Source organism: Brassica napus, chromosome C6 (assembly GCF_020379485.1).
Source record: "Brassica napus cultivar Da-Ae chromosome C6, Da-Ae, whole genome shotgun sequence".
NCBI lineage: Eukaryota > Viridiplantae > Streptophyta > Magnoliopsida > Brassicales > Brassicaceae > Brassica > Brassica napus.
The window spans coordinates 40441036-40459164 of NC_063449.1; the positions used below are offsets into that span (position 1 = coordinate 40441036).

An 18129-nucleotide genomic window follows, 5' to 3' on the forward strand; every position below is an offset into this window, starting at 1 on the left:
TAGTGAGACTCATTAGTGTTTCTTAAATGGGTTGTAATGATTTTTTAATTATTAAAAATAAGATAAGGGATTTTGCTAAGAGACAGTTAATTATAGTGGTTTATTGGTGGTATCTTAATTACGGTTCTTACCAATAAAAAAAATTATTTTTTTTTATAAACATTAAATTTGAAACAAAGATTAAATTTATTTATTAAACAAAACAAAGTTAAACTTAACATTTTAAACATAATCAACACACCATTGTTTTCTATCTACCCATAACCAAAGGTATTTATTGCCTACCACAACTATAATCTAACAATAACTAGTACTATTTATTAGTTTACACTAACCACTCTATTTATTATATAACCTAACACAAAACTACAATACAGTTCGTTTCAAAGAAGAGTAAACTCGCTAACTACAAGAGCAAACTCGTGTACAATGCTTCAACCAATCACAACATATATCACAAACAATTCCCAATTAAACAATGCTTCATCCAATTGAACAGACCAAAGTCATAGGTTTTATCTAGTTCAAAATTCATTTCAACCAAGAATTAAAATCATCAACATTCGCAACATAGATCACAATCACATTTCAAACTTTAACTAAAATCACATTCACATTCGCAATCAACATTTCAAACATTCGCAACATAGATCACAATCAACATTTTAAACTTTATACATCTAGAAAGATAAAAGATAAAGTACCTTTGCGAACAATCGTGGTGGTTTTGTCTGCCAAAGAGACAGGTCTTGTGCCCACTTCACGCCTCTTCCTCAGTCCTGGATCATGCCTCTTGATCCAATCAATGTACTGACACAAACACAGAAAACAAATTAAGACAAATTAGAAAACTCTCTGAATCAAAAACATGCATGGTTGAAAGAATCAAAGATACGCTTTACCTTTCGATTCCCTTGAAAAAACAATCGCGTTTCAGAGAGCCACCACGAGAGAGAGATAACCACCGATTGAGAGTTCACCGTCTTCCTTCCCCGACGAGAGCCACCGAGTGGGAGAGGAATCGCCGTTTCGTCGAGGAGAGCACAGAGAGAGAGAGAGAGAGAAAAATCGCCGTTTCGTCGAGGAGAGCACCGACAAAGAGAGAGCTCGCCGTTGTCCATCGTCGACGTGAGAAACCCGTAGAGACGTCGACGAGATCCACGGAGAGGTCGAGATAATCGCCGTTTTCGTCGCTCTTGCGGAGCAACCGAGAAGAGAAAGGAAAGAGAGAAAGAAACAAGAACGACTTCACCGTTCGGAGAACCAATACCAGAGTGACACGTCGCCCAAAGAACCGTGCCTTCAAGCACTTAATTAGGGGACGCCCCTTTGCTTTATTTCGTGTTTTCCATTTTTTTTTTTGATTAATTATGTTAAGGGACGTGGTTAAGGGCTGCCTTTAAACATGAGTGAGTGAGTGAGTGAGGGTCGTCACTCACTACTACCCCACTAAAAGCTTTTCCCGAGGGAGCAAAAATAGCAGAGAGGAAAATGACAGAAAACGACAAGAAAACGCTACGATTCAATCCCATGAAGCTCAAACTTGTAACCTTCACCGGAGCGGCCGGGCTGCTCGGACTCGCCGTCAGCTTCGCCATCTTCGCTTTCAAGTCTCACAAGGACAAATACAAGAAGAAAGGTACTCTCTCTTTCTCTCCCTCCCGCTTGTTTGAATTCGTATCTCACAATTGCTGACGTCTCGATTTAGGTCTTCCTGGATGTGATTCTGTTTGTGTTAACCTATCTGCGAAGGAGATTCTCGAATTAGCCGACGAGATCATCTCCAATTCCACGAGAGTTCATGATGATGTCGCCTTGGTTCCTCTAAACAAGGTTATTTTCTGAAATTACTGGAAAAAGAGATGGATATGGAGAACGTTTCTGACTTGATTGTTTGATTCTTGTTAGCTCTCTTATGAGAATGTTGTGTTGCCACCGGCGGAGCTTGAAGCGAGACAGCTTCCTCTTATACAATCCTGTGTGATACCTAAGATGTTATCTCCTCACGATAACGTTCGTAAAGCTAGTGCTGAAGCTGAGCTGAAGATAGACGATCATCTTCTCTCCTGCAGGTTTTTTTTTTTTTGTGGATTCCTTTTTTTTATTGATGTTCGTATGAAACTGATGATTATATCTTTGTGCAAGCGTATCAGAAAACGTGAAGATGTTTACCGCGTTATCAAAGTTTATGCTGCAAAGGGAGAATCAATTTCTCCGGAAGCTAAACGCTACCTACAGTGTCTGGTAAGGAAACCTGAATCTCAGACATCACATGATCATGGAGCTAAACCTCTTCCAAATGTGTAACGTTATGGCAGTGTAGTGCCTACACTAGAAAAAAAAACAACTTACTCATTGAGATACAATAGTTTCGTATATCTGTCCTCTTTAGCGTTGTTGTTATTAGCTCTAATGTCTCCTTCACAATTCTAGAGTTTGTTAGTCATGTTTGTACTTTTGACGTTTCCTTAGTATACTTTACTTGTGCTGGTAGTAAGTGGATTGACCAGCCCTGAATTGTGCAAAACATGTCGACTACTTGTGGATAAGAACCAACACTTTGTTTTTTTTTTCCTACCTGTGTAACACAAAGTCTTGAGATTTTCTTATCCTCATGGATTAAAACATTCTTTAGGGTTAACTAGAGGTTTTAAATTTATGATCTTCCTTCCGTTTCTCTAGAAGAAAGTGGTTGCAGTAATGAGCTTTAATTCGTAGCACATTTGCAAGAGTTGCTTGCACGCTTCTTTTTTCTTTACTTAGATGTGTGAGTTGAACAAGTGTATTGATTTCTGTTTTATCAGTGACAGGTTAGAGACTTCGAGCACAATGGTCTGAACCTTACTGCAACAAAAAGAGAGGAAGTGGATAGACTGAGAAATGAAATTGATGAGCTAAGCATGCGTTACGTTCAGAACTTAAATGAAGATAGTTCTTGTCTCTTTTTTACCGAGGCTGAGCTTGCTGGTCTGCCTCTGGAATTCCTTCAGGTGTTTAACCGAAATGTTATTTAGCTTGCTATGTCACATGCAAATTTGTGAGCTTGACTTTTCCATAACTAAATTCCATTTCTACACTTCCTCCTTCAGAGTTTGGATAAAACTCAAAATAAAGAATTCAAGCTCACCTTGGAAAGTAATCACGTGGCAGCTATCCTAGAGTTGTGCAAGGTAACAATTCTCATGTACCTTTTTTAATTGCCATGCCACATAAAACATTGAAGATACAATAACTTACCTGTTCTTGATACTGGCTTTTTATAACTGGGTACAGTTTCATCATCCCTCTATGTGTTGACGCCATTACATTTGAATTTATCGTTGAACATATTTTGGCTATTCTTTTAAACTTTGCAGATAGCCAAGACAAGGAAGACAGTGGCTATGGCATATGGAAAGAGATGTGGAGATGCCAATATTCCGGTTTTACAAAAATTGGTACTTGCATGTCTACTCTGGAATTGACAGAAGCCTGCAGCAGACTTCAATCAGCTGACATCTCACTATACTCGTCTCTGTAGGTTCAGTCGCGCCATAGATTAGCTCGCTTACTTGGTTATGCACACTTTGCAGATTATGCTCTCGATCATAGGATGTCAAAGACATCAACAAGGGTTTGTGAAAGATCCTTCAAGTTATTAGTTTATCATTATTCATCATGTCGTTTAAACTGACGCCCCTTGTGTCCAGGTGATCAGGTTCCTGGAGGACATTTCTTCCAATTTAACTGATTTGGCTAGTAGAGAGTTGTCCTTTTTGAAAGACTTGAAGGTAAAATGTAATGCTGTCTATTTCATAAAATTGTGATGCCTTTCACAACACTCAACTTGTTGGGTTCTAATATCAGAGGAAAGAAGAAGGGGAGCTTCCGTTTGGTGTAGAAGATCTTTTATTTTATATAAAGAGGGTAGAGGAGTTGCAGTTTGATCTTGATTTTGGAGATATCCGACAATATTTTCCTATCAGTTTGGTCCTTCCCGGGATCTTTAAAATATGTCAGGACCTTTTTGGTGAGTCTAAAGTCTGAACTCTTAATCTTTTGGCTCTTAATAATTTTTTTTTGCTAATTGGCTCGAGGATATTTACTATTTATTTATTCCATCGTCGTCATAGCTTGCTGACCAATTTCTCTATGCAGGAATAAAGATTGAAGAGGTTACAGAAATTGATGTCTGGTATTATGATGTTCGAGCATTTGCCGTCTTTGACTCCGGATCTGGAAAGCTTTTGGGATATTTCTATCTTGACATGTTTTCAAGGTCCATAAGTAACCTTAGCTTAATCCCCTTTTCACTTTCATTTCCTCCACTTTATTTTAAGTTGTGAGCATTATATTGTTTAACAGGGAAGGGAAATTTAGTCAGAGCTGTGTGGTTGCTCTTCAGAACAATGCACTGTTCTCCAATGGTGCATGTCAGGTGACAAATCCTACATCCATGTCATACCTTTGTGCACAAATGTCATGCAGTTCGAAGATAATTATGATATTGGAAATCTTGTGCCAATGAAATTGAACGTGTTCTTATTCTGGCATTTATTTTGTTCTGTTTCTGTCTCTAGATTCCTGTGGCATTGCTTATTGCACAATTAGCAAAGGATGGTGGTGAAGCTGTGCCTTTGGGGTTCTCTGAGGTGGTTAATCTTTTTCATGAGTTTGGCCATGTGGTACGTGAATAAGATTGGTTACTTGGAAAAAAATGAATAGATGATGCTGTACATTGTTTTTTGTATATGTTGAAGGATGTTTTGAACTAATGTTACTTGTTAACCACTGGAATATAGGTCCAACATATCTGCAATCGTGCTTCATTTGCTAGATTCTCAGGCCTACGTGTTGACCCTGACTTTCGAGAGATCCCTTCTCAACTACTGGAAAACTGGCAAGTTAACTGTAATTTTTATTTTCTGTATTAACACAGTGCCTTACAGATGGAATATGATTCTTGTATTTCTAGGTGTTACGAGAGTTTCACCTTGAAGTTAATATCAGGTTATCGTCAGGTGAGGGCTTTGCATGACAGAATGGTTGACAATTCTTCTTTGGTCGACTAGTAATAATAATTTGGCTCAACTTGAGATTTATTCCTGATGCCCTTTAGACTGTGACTGCTTTATTTAACTCGCTGGACATGCAGGATATCACCAAGCCACTTGTGGATGAAGTCTGCAAAACACTCAAACGTTGGCGATATTCCTTCTCTGCACTCAAGTCGCTTCAAGAGATACTATACTGTGGGGCATCTCTTTCGGTGATCTTATCTGAATAAAGTGACTTTTAATAGGCTACTGTCAAAACATGTCTTTATGATTATATACCTCTTCAGTTTGATTCATCTTAGTGTATCCACTTCATTTTAATTTTCTCACCACTGTTAGGACTAATGGTTTGTTAGTATGATCAGTAGAGAGTGGTTCTTATTATAACTTCAGTAATAGGCATTTCATGATTAAGGCAAATATTGGGATTGACTAACGATACTTGAACCATTGATAATCTCAGGTCTATTCGATCAGAAAATATATTCGGATGATGATGTGGACTTTCACCAACTAATCAGGAGTCTTCATCCAAAGGTAAAAAGCAGAAACTCTCAAAGCAGTATGTTTCATTTACGGCGCTTAAGTTCTCTTAATACGTACGTAGCGGTGTGTCTCTGTCTATAGGTAATGTTAGGGCTACCAGTGGTGGAAGGAACAAACCCTGCTTCATGTTTCACACGTGCTGTAATCGGCTCTGAAGCAACATGTTACAGCCGTTTATGGAGTGAGGTATTAATTGATTTGCACTGCGCTGATTGCTCTTTGCCATGGTTTTTTCTTTAATAATGAGAATCCGGTTCACAGGTTTATGCTGCTGATATATTTGCTTCACAATTTGGAGATGGGCATCCGAATTTGTATAATGGCTTGCAGTTCAGAGACAAAGTAAAAAAGATAACGAGAAGCGTACTTGTTTATTCTTTACTTCTTTTTGTAATCTGTGACTGTGAGTGTAACACAACAGCTTTCTTCTTAGGTGTTGGCCCCGGGAGGAGGCAAAGAGGCCATGGAACTTCTTACAAGTTTTCTTGGAAGGGAACCATCAACAGAAGCTTACATTGAGAGCCGGTCAAAGTATAGTTTGTGATATCTGCGCAGTGCGCACCTTTAGAGGATCCCTTAGTGAATCCATTAGCGAAGCTTAACATTTTTGTAATGCTGTCGGAAACATCATGTATTGATGTTTGGTAATGAGTTGAGAGGACTGAATGTTGATGATTAATTTTCAATTTATTTTTCCTGAAACTAATGAATCCGAAATTGAATTTGAGAGGATTGGGTTTAGTTGAGTGGCCAACGCTGACATGAGGTGGTTCAAGCTGGTACATAGAATAAAAGAGTTGATTGAGTGGCTAAACACAAATCCGGTTTACAATCCCGGTTCGGTTCAACCGAGTAGGAGACGTGGCACGTCACAGTGGATAAGGTACGATCCACGAAATCATCATCATCATCCCAAAAAGCCCCCGTTGGTGAATCTAAGTGCTCAAATGGAGGTAAGTATGTCTCTCAACGCGTTAACTCGGCTTCCACTGAAGAACACGGGAAGACTCGAAGAGTTCGGTTTAGCTAGACATTCACTGTTCACCTCGAGAACGTCATGCCTAGAGACGGCGCAGCGGAGGAGGAAGGTTTTAGTGGTGGAGGCGAAGGGGAAGAAAGGTATGGCGGCGCGTCAGTATCAACGTACGCCTCCTCCTATGCCTAAGATTGAAGATGACGGAAACCCTAGATTCGTTATCTTCATTCGTATGGCCAATGTTCGTCTCTTCCTCTCTATCATCATCTCTTTGGTTACTTACTCGAAGTCTTGTTGTGTAATAAGCGTTTCTTGGAACATGAAACAGGTGTACCTTTGGTATCCTCTTAGTATAATAGCAGGTGGTACAACTGCTAAGATCATGGTTGCTGCGAAAGATAACCTCTTGGGGAAGTATATTTACAAAGACACCATTGCTAGAAACATTGCTGCTGTTATTTACAGAGTAAGTAAGACAAGCTGCTTACTGTCTAGCTGTTTGGTCTGATTCTGCTTTGTAATATGTGTCTCTTTCTGATTGTTTTCATCTTCAACAGGATGAGAAGGAGATACAAAAGACAGCAATTAAGCAGCATCGTGTCTTGCGGACTGCCACTGAGTTTCGATATGGCTACAAACTTGTTGTAATGCTCTGAAAACTCTTGTATTCTGTTACTGGTAGCTCTGTTCGACTGATTCTGTGAGACCATAGAAAAGGTTGCTTCTTTTTCTTTTTCTTTCCACTTATTATGTCTGAATTATACATTCAGGAAAATGGAAATATGAGAGCTGCACTGAGTACCTCAGATGTTATCGAGGTGAGCTATACAGCCACTAAAACTCCATATAGTGTGTGATAAAAAAGGTTGCTGTCATATATGTTTGAACTTATTGTGAACACAGCTCCCAACCCAGGACCAGCTTAAAACAGTATTCGACAAAGTGAAGGACTTTTTCGGGGATGCAAAAGAGTCATTCGGAAAGATTTCATCACTGAATCCTGGGACAGATGAAGAAACCGAAGGAAGCCCTGATGAGAAAGCCAAGTAAGTATGCATTATAAACAGGTACCAGATGTTTCTTTGCTCAGTTTTCAGTAGAATTGTTGGTGTCTTTTCTCCAAATTGATGTATGCTATTATTTTCCAGGGTCCAAGGCTGAACGATTGACACACGATGGGCTGATTCCTAATGTCTCAACCGTCTTGATATGGGATGCAGAAGCTCACTGGATAGGGCGAGATGCCCGCTACTTTGTGCACATTTTTCTTTATACACCTCTCTGAGAGAAACAGTTTCTCCTAAATCTCTTGTAACATATAACTTATTGTGTCTGTAGATTTGTTGAAAGAAAGAGCTGTTTGGTTACAAATTTTCGAGTTCAATGCTTCTTAGTCATTGTCAAATAATTGTACTTGAAAATTGGAAATCTTTTCTCCCTGTATCCAAGAAATTCGTGTAGGCAACAATGAGGGAGAACAGAGACCATCTGCAGTGATAAATTAGGACCTCCCTGATCGCTCCAGTAGGTAAAATCTCTTCCGATTTTGTGAACACTGCAATGTGTTGTAGGTACATATTTGTTTGTTATGAATGAACTAGATCTCAATCAGATAAACAATCGATTGCCTGCATGCATGTGATTCACTTTGTGGGATATTTTAGATAGTTCATAACTCTGTTTAGTTTCCCATTTTGGATTTGGTGGCATCTGTTAGATATGTCGTGCGTCATGTCCAAAAAGAATGTGAAGCGTGGAACGAGGAGTTATACTAAGTTTGCAAATAGATACAATGTGTAGAGATCTTGGTTCTCAGGATATGATAGGTCTAAAAGGAAAGCAATGTGACAGTGTGAAGATCTTAAGCGACAGTATGAAACAAATGGTCTTATCATTGTGGTTTAATTAGCCTATGACACTCATGGATTATTGTACATGCATTCGATCATGAAGAGATTATTTTCAGGTATACCCACAAAATCTTTATGCATAACACCGACCAATATACGGTTAATGGAGCAAGTTCAAGATATGAATAAACCATTGTCTATCATGAGGGTATACTCCTCAGGTTCATTTCCAAACCAAGGGTGAGGTGGGAGCTCGGATAGGAGAGATGGGCTACAACTGTAATCTTGAAACTGGAAGTTTTGGAAGTTCCCGGAGGTGTTTGCAAGAAAATGCTCGTTTTGAATCCAACTGAAGTCTAAGTCAGTGTCTATAAAACCAGAATGATGTGATTCTGGAAGCTCCCAGTTCAAGCTTCTCAGCATCGTCTCTGTATCGTTCGTTACATTTGAGGAGATGACAGAGGGAGCAGACAAGTCCACCAGATCTTGGAGGATCACAGTAGAGTTCTTGTCTTGTGGCATGAGAAACTCATCTGCATTCACACAAGTCTCATAAGAAGGCTTCATTTCGTCTTCCATGAGAGTTGGTGCAGAGTTTGCAACATAGGGACTTTGACTTGGTAATGGTTGTTGCTGAAGAAAGCTGCTCTCGTACAGAATCGTGGGCTTCGGTTCAATAACATCATCCCAGGGAATAAGAGAGTCAAATGCACTGGAGGAAATGGGAGGATCAAATTCTACACGCGTCTTTTTCGCTTTTGGAGGCATATGAACATCACTGCTGGGGTCAGACACTGAAGATGAAGCAAGTTGCTTTGGATCAGTCTCTCCTTTATGGATCAGAGAACTAAATTCAGCATCTTTTGGAGGTGAATCCATATTCTTTACTCCACCAGAATAACACTTCAGCTCCTTCCCTTTCTCCAACCTGCTCAGGTAAAGCCTGTACTTCTACAAAAAGTAAACAAAAAGCTTAATCTACACTTCACTTCCCTCTTTGATTTAACGAGAAGGTAAAAGTTTTACCTGGAGGTGGCTCGCAACGTTTTCCCTAGTGAGCCATGGAACATTCATGAGATCCAATATCTTCTTGGGACCAGCTTCTGCCAAATACAAAACACCAACTCTATGAAGAAGACATGATAAAGGGAGGGATATTGAAAGGAACTGAAGTGTCCCAACGTACTTACTGTGATCGCAACCGATCTGGTTAACAGCGTTGACAAACTTCTGATGAAGCTCAAAAGACCAAACCACTCTTGCTTTCTTGGCGGTAGATGATGATGGGTCACTCTCATCCTGAAGAAGAAGCTTCTTCTCAAAGTCAAACTCTTTCCTCTTTCTCCCAAAAGAAACATCTTCACCTCCTCCAAGATAATGCGTCTCATCGTTTCTGGTGAACCAATCAGCTCCTCCTTCGTAGCAGCCTTCGATGTCTCTCACTTCTTGAAGCTTCTTTCTCAGAACGTGCTGCCATATGATCTTCAGCTCCTTCATCCTTATAGGCTTCAACAGGTAATCACACGCTCCGTGCTGAACGCCTTTCATCACTCTTTTCGTCTCACCGTCCACTGACATCACTGTAACAAAAAAACAACAAAGTTAGTAATCATTTATCAGACAAGATCTTGATTTGTGCTTGTGGGGAAGTCTGACTTATGACAGGGAGGTCCAGTTCGAGTCCAACGTGCTCAAGGAGCTTGAAGCCGTCCATGTCAGGCATGTTCACGTCGCTGATCACGATATCATATCCGTCCTTACGCTCCCGGAGCAGCCTCAGAGCTTCTCTAGCTAACCCACATGTAGTGACTGCAACAGAGTAAATTCAAAAAGCAGAGTAAGTTAAGGAGACAGACATGTCAGGTTGATTCTGAATGAGTCTAAAACATTAGATAGAGACCTTCGTAAGAGCACTTCTTGAGCATCTTCTCAAGAATCTTGAGCCATGTTGGGTCGTCGTCAACCACAAGAACTCTTAGACCGACGGGAGAGAAGCCTTTATCCATGTTCGCCTGGCAAAAGAAAGAGACAGAAGAGAGAAAGTGGTTTGTGTGTGTGTTCTTTTTTAGAAAGAAGGAAGTGGGAGTGGGTTTTTGTTTGCGTTTTATTGTGAAAAGACAAGACAACACTCGGAATATTTGGCGCCGTTTAGTTAAACTGTCAGTCACTGGTGGCGCACGTTAGCCCTTTGCCTCTCTCATTTTCTCTGTGTTACCAAATTATTTGTGTGTTTTAATTATAGTTTTAATTAATTTTGTGTAAGAAGAATATTGTTCGGTCTAAGTTCACTGGAGACACAGAAAGAAAGTTGTTAGAATTTCTATTTTGTTCTCTCTTGCTCTAGATTTCTAAGTTGATGTCTTTCACTGCTCAATATTCCTCAAATTGTTATTAAAATATTGCTATGATAATATTATGGATTATATCACTTCTTATTTTTTTTTGATATTTAATTATCTTTATACCTTTCTTTTGGTATTATAAACACAAATATGGAATTTTCTCTTTATAATTGTACTTTTATATTCTAATTATATAAATATTTTTAAAATTGTAGCCGTATTTGGAGCGCATAATCATGTAACAACAATTTACAACTGCAAGTACGGCCCAGCAATTTAACCAGGACGCGTTAGTCTGGTGGTGAACGTCTAGAAGCTGCAAGTACGGCCCCGGTTTCGACTCGCACTGGTCACTGAGACTTTTACAAGGGTTCTTCGGTCCTAGGAGAACAACACGTGGTCTGATGTAACTCCTCACCGAAGACTCTAAACCTATCTCGTGGCTAGTCTGGATCACATAAGTGGGACCATGAAACTCCTCGTAAATATCAAAAAAAAAAATTACAACGGACGGATCTGATTATTTCAAATTATAAAACCCTTTTTGCAACAAGAGTATTCATCTATAATTAGATTTTTTTTCTTTCTTAGATGAGCATACAGTATCCGGTCATTGACTTTTCAGAACCAAGCTAGGTACCAGCGGGCCAGCGGCAACTACTCTCTGGGTTAAGTTGAGAAGACTCTTATACAGAAACTCTTCATAAATTAACCACCATAGATTGAGCATTTGTACCGGAGTTCAGGTGGTCCAAGCAAGCAGTTTTGTTCCTAAATAACTATATCATGCCGGTTAACCTTCAGTCAAGACTTCATTTGTTTTGATCTTTGACTCTTTTAAGACTTTAAAGGTTTGACCTTTATATTTTATTGGAGAAAATTAGTAGAACGACAAAAGAAGAATAAAAAAAAAAGGAAAATGGTACACAGCTTGTCATGCACAAAGATTTTTATTTTATGGATGAGGACGTGGCCTGTGGAGACTTGAACTTTATCATTCATTATTTTTCATTTCTTATAATTAGATATAAGACAGCTAACTATTTGCATAAGCTTTCTGCCAATAAGAAAAAGAAAACGCATTATAAATTAATCAGTGTTATCATTTGTGGAAATGTACAAGTACACTGGCTATGGGATAGAAACGAGGTATCCACGTGACCCGCATTTGAAAGGAACAACATCGCGTCTCGCACTAAAACATGATGGTTTAGGCGGCTGCCTAACGGTACGCCGGACAGACCTAGAGTAGAGATGGGACAAGTCTCACTTGCTCATGACCAAATATATTATATTTAAAAGTCTCTAGACCTATTAAATTTAGCTTTCTTATAAAATGCTTACATGTTTTTACATCATCAACTTACAAAGAATATTGTATGTTTTTCTGTACATCATAGAATCTAGACCATAGGTCTTCATGGATCATGGGCAGCACAATGTAATTCAGTAAATGTAATTAAGTTCTCTTCCCAAGCGGCATTACACCCAAAGATACATGATTTCTCTCCTGAGGAAAGACTCTGTTGACGCCACTAGACCCAATTAACATTATTTTAGTGGGTTAAACAGTTTGACATAGTATTATTTAATTTTTAATTATTTGTACACTAATTTTCACGATTCTCTAATCCCAGGGAAAACAGTCACTGCGATGATGCAGTGGGCCTATAACGATTAACGAACTATATGGATTTCGTAAAACGTAGAAGACGTACGTACGTTTTTGGTACGTATTTTTGTTGGCACATCTACTTAAGATAGACATAACATGAGGTGGTGTTTGTGGATATATTCGTCGCAATTAATTAATTGAATATAAACATATAGAATAGTTATATGGGTTATAATAATGCACCACAAAAGATGCACTAAGGTTGGATTAGACCCACACACATGCCTGGTAGTGTCATTTCTCCAATCACCTGCCGACATTTTACACTTTGTGGTCAAATTTTAAACCCTTAATTTGCCTAATGTCTCCATCATGCTGACTCGTGTCATCTACGCGCTGCTTTGCAACACTAATCATCAATTATGTGCATGTAAATCAAATTCTTAATGCTTTAGCCCTCTAATTATTGGGCGGTATAAGTATCAGACCACTACCAATGAACATTAATCGTTCCTTTAATTGAAGTTTCTCAGTACGTTATTCACCATTATAAATGGTTTGATAATGGTAGTTAATTAAAAGAACATTTTATTATTATCTAATTATGGAGAGTATAATAACTGGAAACCAATGAGTGTGTTAGCGCATCCTAATAGACTGGGACATAAATAACTAGAAACCAATGAGGGTGTTAGTGAATCATATTGAACAGGACATGATCACTTCTATGCACACTAAAAAATATGAGCTATATTCCATATAATTCCACAGATTTTGGATCAATGCATGTATTATTGTTTCATCTCAAATACCATTCAATCATACCGTTTACAAAATTTATCTTCGATATTTTTAAGAGTTAAAGGCATTTGATTACCCGTTAGTAATTAAGAAAACTTATTTATGTATATGCATAATAATATATGTTCTATTTAAAATTATATGATAGTTTATCTAAAACACATAAAATTAAGAATTTTTTTAAAATATATAAATTAATAGTAAACAATCAATTATGAGAGGGTAAATACAATTGGTCACACAAATCTCAATCTCAATAAATGAAAATTTGTTCAAAACGTGAAAGCATTATATGTATTTTGGCAAGTGACTGAGATAACCTAACTCGAGTCTTGATAATGGAGATGCATGTGCTGCATTCGTTTACGTGTACTCCGAAAAAACAACGACTAAAAATTAATTAAGAAAATTTTGATTGCGCGACTGGTCGCTGGTCGCAGGTCGCAGATCGCAGGTCGCGCGACACGTAAACGAACATAGTTTTAGTCGCATGTCGCAGGTCGCAAGTCGTAGGTCGCGCGACACGTAAACGAACGTAATCTTAGTCGCAGGTCGCAGGTTGCGCGACACGTAAACGAACATGGCCTACATCATTGTATCTCAAATCCAAATACTAGATAGAGCTAATCTATTAGACCAAACTAAACAAATAATACTAAAAATGTTCTGTCTAATTACACATAACACTAAAAAGTTTGTATAAACTAAAAAAAAAAAAAAATTTATGCTTGATTTGTGTAAAATTTCGAAATATGTAAACTCAAACTTTGCCAAATTTTCAATAAGAATTTCAGTTTAATTTTATTTTCCCAATAAATTACACTTCAAGGTAATTAAATGAAACATTAATTAATACAAAGGAAAAAAACAGAAGAATATTGTTACAAACACAGAGTAAATATAAAAAAAATTAGAGCAAAATAAAAAGAACATATGAGACTTACTTAGCTACAAAAGCACCAATTAAAGCACATTGGAATCCAAGCTATATGTTTCAAATTAATTACCCAATAAAAGTTGGCAAGAATTTTGTTTAACAACCACTAACTTTTTTACTTCAATAGTTAAACATTCCTATGCTTCACTGAACTATTAGCCCTATTGATTTACTCAGAATATCAAAATAGTTAAACATTCCTATTCGGGAACGAGGACTGTTCATTTATGGAACGACTTTCCTGGAGCCAGTAATAATCACATTGTAATTCTTTTGCCTGTAGAAGTCTCCATAATCATTTTATTGCAACTCCATGTAGCCAAAAGAAAAACATGCGGCTGCATATGATACCTTTGAGATATAAACTTTGTATTCTATATAAACTTTGTATTTTGTATCTAAATTATTGGAAATAATTTAACTCAAATTTTTTATTCAAAATAGATTTTAAAAGATAAGATATTATAATAATTTTCCAAGTACGAGTCATTTAAAATAACAATTCACTATAACTATAGAAACTTAAATATACTAACTACAAAACATATATATCCAAATTTTGCGATCAACTCATATATAATTAAGAAGATAATATAAATTCTGAAGTCATTTTCAGCTTAAAAAATAGAGTGATTAAAAGTGAAATTTATGAGGGGTTGGGGAGAGATGAAGTACTATATAAACAAAACATATTAGTTTTCAAAATGATTCTAAATTTATATTATTATTAGTATTCTAAAAAGTAACTAAATGGAAAATTCCCACTAACAAAGTATGTTACTGAACAAAAGAAATTGACAAATATATCCAAAAAGATAAAGGTGTATGTGTATGATTGGTGGCCAACAAATTGGAAGGATTAAGATGATTTTAGCCCTTTTTATCTTTCTGGCGGACACTCTCCTTATATTTATTCTAATGGTATTATTTTCTTAAAATATTTGGTTTCTACAAACATTTTAATTATAAGAAAATAAATGTGTGTATAAAATATTCCCTACTTGAGGTTATTTATTTTCACTAGTTTATTCTTTCATCAACTTTCCTCATTCTTTATAATAGATTGGTACAGATACCTGATTATGATGTATAACTCACTTTACTATTTAATAGTAGAAAAATTATCTAAAAAGCTTTGGGTAAAAATTATGAAAAGGTTTTCTTTTTAAAGAAAAAAATATTTAAGACCATAAAACAAAGTGGGTAGAAAATCTACATTGGTGTTGTTATGTCCATACTTTCAATAAACTTTTTACAATTTTTGTTGAGTTATGCACACATAAAAATACATAATCGAATTTAAGGAAACAAAAATAAAGATATATCTTATGATATTTTATTTTCCTGCAAATTTTTGTATAATAAATATTTCCAAACATAGATTTTCTTATGTTTTTCCAAATCTTAAAATAAAATGATTACTAAATGATTTTAGTACTTCAATAAAAAAATTGAGCTGTACTTTTACGAAGCTTTAATAGAGAGTTAGCTAAGTTTTTTTTTCATTTTAAATCGTGGTTTATCTAAAAAATATTTTTGTGATACTTTAGATATACATTTGACAACATCTTAATAATATAGAATAAGAGTTGTTCGCATAATATAGTGATCAGACTAAAATATATTTAATTCACACATAAACTTCCTTTTTTTTGGTAAAAGTGTTAAGATTCATTACCAAGTTTTAAGTTTTTTACGGAACAACATAGACACCAAAAACAGATTAACAGAAATAAAACTAAACACAAACTCAGACTTGGACAATAGAATGAACCGACTACAAGAAAAACAGCTAATTAACAAACATGCACTAGAATTGGAACCTACGCTTGCTGCAAAATCAAAGCTGCAATTATAACGAGGTCTGAACCCGATAGAGTATAGCGATCCCGATGATCAGTCCTTAAAGATCCACGTCGTCAAGAACAGCTCGTGCAGCCCGCCTAATCCGCAGCCTCCACGAACAAACAGCATCCTTCGCAACCGAGTGCACCCGCTCACACCAAATCGAGCTTTATTTGGAGAAGAAACCACCAAGAGCCGTCACATATTACCGGACCTACATCAAGAAAACAGAACGAGCAAGCACAACCTTGAGTCAAAGTGGACAGGAGGCAGCCCTAGACCATGCCCCTGAAACAAGCAGGCTCTTAACGTGCCGCCACCAAAGGAATAAGCCGTGGTTGACAAGACCGATGACTCTCCACCTCGCACATGCACCGCGACGGAGAACCCGTAACAGATCTTCACGATTTCGAACCGAAATCAACCCCTTGAAGCCCCCGCGAGATAGAATGACCGGTCTAACAAGGAACACCTGCGGAGAACACCAAGACACGCAGAGAAACACCGCAACGCCACCGCCTGGAGAAACCGAGAAGCGCCTTCAACCAAGCGAGCCTTCTCACCCACGCCGAGAACGGAAGGTAGAGGAAGCAGAGGAAGGAGATGGATCTACTTCTGGAATCTAGATCTGACGCCAGATCGAGACTTCCACGACCACACCCGACTGAAGGAACCTCACATCCACTCTTCCTCCACGCTTCTTCGGAGTTCCGAGAGAGACATCACCAGATCTGGAACCGCGGTGGTGCAAGCCCCCAGAACACCGAGAAAGGAAGCAAGAAGAGGGAGGGAGATGAGAGGCGAGAAAGAAGTGAGCAGCGACGGGAGGGGGCGGACCGGAGCCGAGGAGGCCGCCGACCCCCCAACAAGATCTGCAACTAGGGTTTTCTTTTTTTTTTTAGAGAGAGAAGTTTTTTTTTTTATTTCACACATAAACTTCATTTGATCTTTACCTTTTTTGCAGCTTTTCATTTAACAACAATATTCATATCTGAATTAAATCTTCACATTACGTTCTTTATTTTAATACACATTACGCTTTTTGTTAACTACTTAACTTAAAAGAAGATGCTGACTTTTGCAACTGTGCAGTTTTTAATAGTTAATGGAGGGAGTATTATATGCTGGTTTTAGGTCAAATAAAAATTATTTAAATTTTATGAGATATTTGAAATACCTATGTACGTAGTATATAATATACATGATACATTATAATTTAGTTCGAATTTTCTGTTTTAACCTTATCTATAAATGACTCTTCTTTTTTTTTTTGAAAAAAAAAGTATCATTTAATGAATTGATTTCATTTATGACTTGAGGGAGGGGAAACATATTTTTTTCCTAAAAACATATTTTGTTCTAAATAGATGTTCCCTCCATATCAATTTTTTTGTTTGTTTTATTTATTTTTAACTATGTTATCCGAATAAATAATTAATATTTTAAAAATAAATGCTATTAATTACTTTGGAATTTGATTTTTAATATATTTTTTATTATATATAGTTTATTTATATTAACAATTAATTATATTTTATCATTATATCTAAATAGTTTTTATTTACTTATTAGATATTCTGATTTTATCTAAAATTAGTTACTTAAAGCTATTCTGTTTTATTATGGCTGTAGTTTTTTTTTAATTTATTTGTTTTATTTTAAATAAACCATGTTATCACAATAAATGATTAGGATTTTCAAAATAATAGGTGAGGACCAAAACATCCGTGAACATGTATTCAAGTGAACTACAAGAGATAACAAAGGAGTTTGTAAATGATAATTTGTGGCTGTTATTAATCATGCATTCCTAACAAAGACAATTTTTGAGAAGTATAAGAAGTAGGAAGAGAAAACTGAGAAACAATAATGTTTAAAATAGATAATGATGGATGGCCCAACCGAGAATGCCACAAAAAAAAAAAGAGATGTTTATGGGTTTGATGAGGTAACCATGCATGATTGTTGCTTGACAAGGTGAGACATGACATTCATATAGTCTATTACTAGTTTTTCCTTGATGATATCTTTCACTTGAAAATATGCTTGAAAGAATTCAGCCAAAACTCCATTAGTATAACATAGTCGATATATCGAAATAAGATTCTTATCAATATTTGTTACACACATGTTATGTAACACTAGGTTATGAGTTGGGGTTGAGAGAGTGGATAAACCTGT

At 36.9% G+C, this 18129-nt stretch overlaps 3 protein-coding genes across 7 annotated transcripts; 2 read left to right on the top strand and 1 right to left on the bottom strand.

The window, feature by feature from the left end:
• The first annotated feature begins 805 nt into the window (after window positions 1-805).
• On the top strand, window positions 806-6284 carry LOC106353963 (probable thimet oligopeptidase). 4 transcript variants are annotated; one of them, XM_013793795.3, is made up of 20 exons: window positions 1314-1639; window positions 1709-1833; window positions 1909-2072; window positions 2154-2244; window positions 2811-2990; window positions 3090-3170; window positions 3357-3437; window positions 3521-3613; window positions 3690-3770; window positions 3847-4009; window positions 4138-4258; window positions 4345-4417; window positions 4560-4664; window positions 4782-4879; window positions 4955-5000; window positions 5135-5231; window positions 5500-5573; window positions 5664-5768; window positions 5844-5924; window positions 6016-6284. In XM_013793795.3, exons 1-20 carry the CDS (start codon window positions 1492-1494, stop codon window positions 6124-6126), a joined length of 2118 nt encoding a protein of 705 aa, XP_013649249.1. In that variant the 5' UTR covers window positions 1314-1491; the 3' UTR covers window positions 6127-6284. The 4 variants fall into 4 exon arrangements, 1 of the variants encoding a protein (XP_013649249.1); XR_001271907.3 differs by lacking the exon at window positions 6016-6284 and having other exon boundaries at window positions 806-1639; window positions 5135-5248; window positions 5844-5928; XR_001271908.3 differs by lacking the exons at window positions 5844-5924; window positions 6016-6284 and having other exon boundaries at window positions 806-1639; window positions 4955-5050; window positions 5135-5248; window positions 5664-5739.
• On the top strand, window positions 6265-7929 carry LOC106353964 (protein HHL1, chloroplastic). Of its 2 annotated transcripts, none has more exons than XM_013793797.3 (6): window positions 6265-6799; window positions 6887-7024; window positions 7116-7202; window positions 7329-7376; window positions 7462-7625; window positions 7707-7929. In XM_013793797.3, the coding sequence occupies exons 1-5, from the start codon at window positions 6344-6346 to the stop codon at window positions 7606-7608; spliced, it is 876 nt and encodes a 291-aa protein (XP_013649251.2). In that variant the 5' UTR covers window positions 6265-6343; the 3' UTR covers window positions 7609-7625; window positions 7707-7929. The 2 variants fall into 2 exon arrangements, with proteins under 2 accessions (XP_013649251.2, XP_013649250.2); XM_013793796.3 differs by having other exon boundaries at window positions 7462-7604.
• Window positions 7930-8432: 503 nt separating this feature from the next.
• On the bottom strand, window positions 8433-10535 carry LOC106357138 (two-component response regulator ARR11). Its single transcript, XM_013796817.3, has 5 exons — window positions 10309-10535; window positions 10065-10217; window positions 9599-9988; window positions 9435-9511; window positions 8433-9359 (listed from the first exon to the last, which is right to left on the bottom strand). The coding sequence occupies exons 1-5, from the start codon at window positions 10412-10414 to the stop codon at window positions 8583-8585; spliced, it is 1503 nt and encodes a 500-aa protein (XP_013652271.2). The 5' UTR covers window positions 10415-10535; the 3' UTR covers window positions 8433-8582.
• Between the last annotated feature and the right edge of the window lie 7594 nt (window positions 10536-18129).